Source organism: Prorops nasuta, unplaced genomic scaffold, assembly GCF_024137725.1.
Source record: "Prorops nasuta isolate Cenicafe-Biocafe unplaced genomic scaffold, Cenicafe_Pnas_1.2 PNAS00035, whole genome shotgun sequence".
Classification (NCBI taxonomy): domain Eukaryota; kingdom Metazoa; phylum Arthropoda; class Insecta; order Hymenoptera; family Bethylidae; genus Prorops; species Prorops nasuta.
Genome location: NW_027116832.1, coordinates 1,635,921 through 1,641,414, shown reverse-complemented (window position 1 = coordinate 1,641,414; position 5,494 = coordinate 1,635,921). Strand labels below are relative to the sequence as shown.

General features: G+C 34.9%; 1 protein-coding gene across 1 annotated transcript; it reads right to left on the bottom strand.

Moving 5' to 3' along the window:
• Positions 1–786: 786 nt before the first annotated feature.
• LOC136783770 (putative nuclease HARBI1) lies at positions 787–1,859 on the bottom strand. The gene is made up of 4 exons (XM_066744042.1): positions 1,732–1,859; positions 1,396–1,663; positions 972–1,324; positions 787–868 (listed from the first exon to the last, which is right to left on the bottom strand). The coding sequence occupies exons 1-4, from the start codon at positions 1,752–1,754 to the stop codon at positions 787–789; spliced, it is 726 nt and encodes a 241-aa protein (XP_066600139.1). The 5' UTR covers positions 1,755–1,859.
• Positions 1,860–5,494: the final 3,635 nt, after the last annotated feature.

Below are 5,494 nucleotides of genomic sequence, written 5' to 3'. Positions count from 1 at the left end.
AATTTAATTTTATTTATTTCTTCTAGTTCTTTAAATTTTCATTTGCATTAAGTTATAAATAGTCAAATATATAAAATATCAAAATCTTAGTTTAATGACGTATTGATAAATGAAAGAAAACTTTTTTAGAATATGCATAAAATATTCAGCGATAAACCCTGGGTAAAACCAATTACAACAGCTAGCAGTATTGTAAGCAATGAAGAAGCACAGAATAGAACAGATAAGAGTTTACATAAAGAAAATATAGAACCTGGTAAGTAATACGATTTTCTTTTAACATTGCTGTATACAGAAAAATAATAGTTTCAACTTTCACTTTTATTTCCAAACAATTGCTTTAATTAGAAAACTACATATATTTATATTTTTGCATAATAATAATGTAAATTATTTTTCTTATCTTAGCATCAAAAAAACGAAAAGTGAAAGACGTAGTAGACAATCATATGCAGAAATAGTTGGAACAAAAAAAGGAGAGGGTCGAAGCAGCTGAAAGACGGCATGAAGAGAAAATGAGACTATTGAATAGAATAGTAGACTTATTGCAACCAAATAATGACGGAGATTAAACATTGGTATTTTATTTTAATAATTTTTCTCATATATTTTTGTTTTCGATATTTTATGATATAGATATTTACGGGAGTATTTATTGGTTTCTAATATTTCTAAAATGTGTTTTTTTATTTACTATTTTAAAAAAAAATAGTTATTTCTTTTTCTTTTTAAATTTGTAGGAAGTGATTACACTTTTAAATATAGTTTTAAACTATTTTTATTATTTTATTGTACATTTTGATATAAACTACGCATAATTGAAATTCTTTTTTGCATTCCAACATTTCGCTGATCATTTGATGCACTGCTATTTAAAATTGTACCCTCAGTTTGTGTAGATTCAATAACAACAGGTATGTGTGTCAATATGGTCATTGTTGAGTATGCAAATGTTATGCATAATGCAGCACGCAATAATATATTTTGGTATCAAGTCTATTCGCTTCATAGGCAATTTGTCTAAAATGCTCCTAAACCGTCCTTTTAATAGGCCTATGGATCTTTCTACTATCATTCTTGCACTTGATAAGCGATTATTAAAATTAATTTCCTCTTCTGTTAGATGACCATTGTCTCTAAAGGGTACCATAATATATTGCTGTATGGTGTAAGCTGCATCACCTATTAGATGTGTGTCTCCTGGGAAATTTTGTGGTGTGCATAGTGCTTCAAACCCAGACAACCTAAAAACCCTCATATCATGTACTGACCCTATCTGTCCGCAATAGCAATGTATAAATTTCAACTCCTCATTACAAATAACCTGCGATTAATTTAAACTGTATTATAACTATAATCAAATTGTACACTCAAAATATAAAATTGATGACTAACTTGTAACTGTATTGAATGATACCCCTTTCTATTAATGTACGCTTCTGGATGATGTTTTGGAGCTGATATCTTAATGTGAGATCCATCGATGGCACCAATGGTATTTGGAAAGCCATATTTTCTATTTAAATGACGGCTTGTTTTTAGTGCTACTTCCGCTGTTGGCCAACTTATGAAATGCTGGACATGTTTATAAAGTGCATTTACCACTTTTCTAATACACCTCCAGGCTGTCGCTTTTCCTATGCCAAATCTATCAGCAACGCATCTATAAAATATTATTCAATTAAATTTATTTTTGACTATACAAAATAAATCATTATTATATAATTTTACCTGAATGAATTAGGGGTTGCCATTATCCAAAGGCTAATTAATATTACTTTTTCAGGGAGGATTGTTGGTCGTCCAGGTACTACATTTTTATTATGCAATTCAGGTGCCAATAGCTCCAATAAAATGCGAAATGTTTGACGGCATAATCTAATAAGAGCAAAATTGTACTATATATATTGTAAACCATTGAATTCTGTGTTAATAATTTACCTAAAGTGGCTTTTAAATTCTGCATCAGTATAAAGCCTAACTACTTCTTCAGCATAATTTGTTATGTGAGCTCTTTTTATTTTTTCAGGAAATAATTTATAGAAAACATTAATTTCTGCATCACTATCATCGCTAGTTTCACTAGAGAAATCTAAGAATTCTTGTAAAAGAGAATGTACAATTAAAATTTCTCTTCTCGGGTGGGTCATTTCTTTTATTGGTGAAAGACTAATGTCTATTTTGTTAATATTTAAAAATGTAAAAAATGAATCGCAAGAATAATGGCAGAATTTTTAAAACTGTCACACAAACCAAAACTGTAATCATTCCAATATTCGCTGCTTATAATTGATTTGCAGTGCTGCAAATTATTTTGGAACGCTGCTGCAGTAAACTGCCGTGACGTCATATTTGCAATACTGCCAGTTAATTCTGGAACACGGCCTAAAACTCCGCACGAACCCAATGTAAGGATGGGGGCCAGGAATGAGAAGTCGGTACTCCCCAATAATCCCGCGACGACCCAATCAACTTCACAGTCCTCGACGTGCGGTCTGCTAATCACGAAGCGCAATCGGTGTCCAACCGACTCGTACGATAGCAGGAAAAGATCTGGCAGTCCTCACTGCCGGCAGAAGTGGCCCGATCCTTAATTCCTCGTTTGTCCAAGGGTCCGGGTCCGTTTCCTAATTCCTAGGACATTAGTAATCAGCAGGGCAACAGCGCATGCTCTCGATCATCGAGCCAATTATCAGAGGTAATATTGACTATGATCCGCATTCGCACTGTTCCCTGGGTTTCTCAATCTCTCTTCCAGCGGCGTCGTCTGCTACATGGCTTGGTGGCTGCTCGGGCGGGGCGATGCGGTGCGGGGTCGGCAATGATGGGTCGGTAGTGGCGCGGTCAGGGGAGATCGCAGCTCGGCGCGCTAGCGGCGCGACGCGGTAACGGGAAGGAACTGGTGGGGCGTTCAGCGGGGATATGCGGTAGGGGGACGGTAAGAGCCTCGCGTAAACAGGCGCGCTCGGCAGGAAGGTTAGAGTGAGAGGGCATTATAAGTATTGGGGCATGGGAGAGTAAAGGATAGCAACAACAACAGTTTTCTAGCTCATGTTGGAGCAGAGGAGACTTCTTAATACTAAATTTAAGTAAAATAAAATATTCTTAATTCGAATAAGCCTATTTACAACTAATCCTACAAACATTCGCCCAATCCCCGATCATACCATTTCCTAAAAACATACACTCTCCTTCCGTGGGCGACAATTACAATATTCCTTCTGCGGAAAACTACATGGTAGCTCCACGGAAGGTTAATCATACTACACTCACACATCAGCAGGCATCCTGGGGGGGGGGGGGGGGGGGGGCGCGGGAGGCACTAAGGGGGAGAGAGGAGAACTCAAAAATATGTACATTTCTGTAACGTGTTTCCACCACATTACAATATATATTGAATAAAAGTATTATATGTTAAATCTTTTGAATATTGAATAAAAATTACTGTAAGCATATTATAAGTGAATAGATTATTCATTACATCTTCCTGTAAGCATGCTCTACATGTCACATAGTTAACAGACATTATTTTTCCTTTTCCGAAACAATGGGGAGTGAAATTCTAGGGACCACCCAATGTTCCTCCTATGAGCTTTCCCAGGGCTGTCTAAAACTGACCCGATACCTTCTGCCCATATTTTACCCTCTCAACCAGTCTCTAGCTATTTTTTCGAGACTTTTCTCACAAACAGGTCAGATAAATGAGCCCACGTGCTAAACAGAGTCACAGTGTGAAGTAAGGTTGTCAAGAAGCCATTGATGCGCTCGATACTTTCTGACCATATTTTACCCTCTAAACCAGCCTCTAGCTATTTTTTCGTGACTTTTCCTCCCTCAAGCAGACCAGACAAATCATTCAGCCTCTAGCTATTTTTTTCTCAAGACTTTTCTCACAAGCAGAGCAGACAAATGATCCCACGTGCTAAACAGAGTCACAGTGTGACGTAAGATTGTCGAAAAGCCATTGATGCGCTCGTAAATTTTAAGCTGCACTCAGGATATGTCCTTAAGATGCTAGTATTCCCAACCCAAGTAATAATGAACGTATATTTCACGACTCGTTTCTAAATAATGAACTGTCATTACTTTATCTGAGGAACGTGACTATCTGCACCATCTAGTACGTGTTATGACACGTTTGAATTAAATATATTTGTTTTAGATGACGGTTATTTGATCTGAAGAACGTGTATCTCACGACTTGCTTTTAAACAATGAAAAGTTTATATTCTAGACTGATGTCACTTTATATAAGGAACGTGTATATAAGTAAATGGATTTATTTATTTTAATTAACAACTACTTGATCTAAAGAATACATGTATCAACAGGTTTAAAATAATGAATTCTCTTTGATATCTACAATCATGAGTGAGTAACCCATCAAAAATGTCGTTCGCCTGCAACAGTCCCTCCACTCTCAATTTCTAATAAGCGTGTATATCTTATCCCTTCCTACGATATTATTCAAAGCCACCGAAGTTTCGTTTGCCTGCAACACTTCCCCTACTCTCAATTTCCAAGTGTGTATATCTTATTCCCTCCTAGGATATTATTCAAAGTCACCCACGCTAGCAATTAGGAAATTTCATTCAGTCTCTATTAGAAGCGTTGAAGCAGTCGAAAGTTCAAGTCTGTAACGCTACAATCATAATATTTTATTGTGGTGTAATAGCAGTATTGAAGCTTCAAGCAGTGCAAAGTACCAGTTTCACGTTGCAGACAGAATATTTTTTTATTGTCACGTAATTGTCGTAGACAATCTTTAGAAGGTAAGAATTATTTTTCTTTTTACGTTATTCTCTATTCTTAATATTATTTTATTATTATAGAAATGGATTTAACTAAGATTAATGAACTCGCAACTGTAGAATCAAAAACTTTTATAAAACTGAATACTTTGGAGATTGGGGGGTCATACCGAATAACTGAATTTTCGAAAATTAAAACCAAATATGGAGAGAGAATAATAGCAAAGCTGCTTACGAAGGAATGGTTCTTCTTGCCTGCGAGGATGATGGCATTACTGGAAAAACCAGAACAATTCAAGAATTTTCAAGATGCAGCTTCAAATCAAATATTAAAATTCATGTATCATGGTGGAAATTACAATAATATGACATTTGCAATTGTTAGTCAAATTTCAAAAGATTAATTTAGAAAACATTTGTAAGGAATAATTTAAACACAAATAAATGATTATTATATCTTATTTATTATTTTTTTCCTTCATTATAATGATAAGCTTAACTATAGTCTATTAGCGATTAACATACATTTCTAACTATTAGCGATTAACTTACATTTCTAACTATTAACGATTAACTTACATTTCTAACAATACTTGTAAGCGGGTTATATTCAACAATTTTATCATCTATAAATAAACAATACGCAGTAGTATTACTTGCAATATTTTTAGAACAATCGATCTCTATTTTAACGTCAACTGTGCCAGATTTAATAGATTCGTTTTGATGCGAACAATCAATGA

Coding starts and splice junctions, on each gene's coding strand:
- LOC136783770 (XM_066744042.1), bottom strand. CDS start 1,754: ATGGCAACCCCTAATTCATTCAG. Junction 1,664..1,731: donor GCAACCCCTAATTCATTCAG/GTAAAATTATAT, acceptor AATATTTTATAG/ATGCGTTGCTGATAGATTTG. Junction 1,325..1,395: donor ATCATTCAATACAGTTACAA/GTTAGTCATCAA, acceptor AATTAATCGCAG/GTTATTTGTAATGAGGAGTT.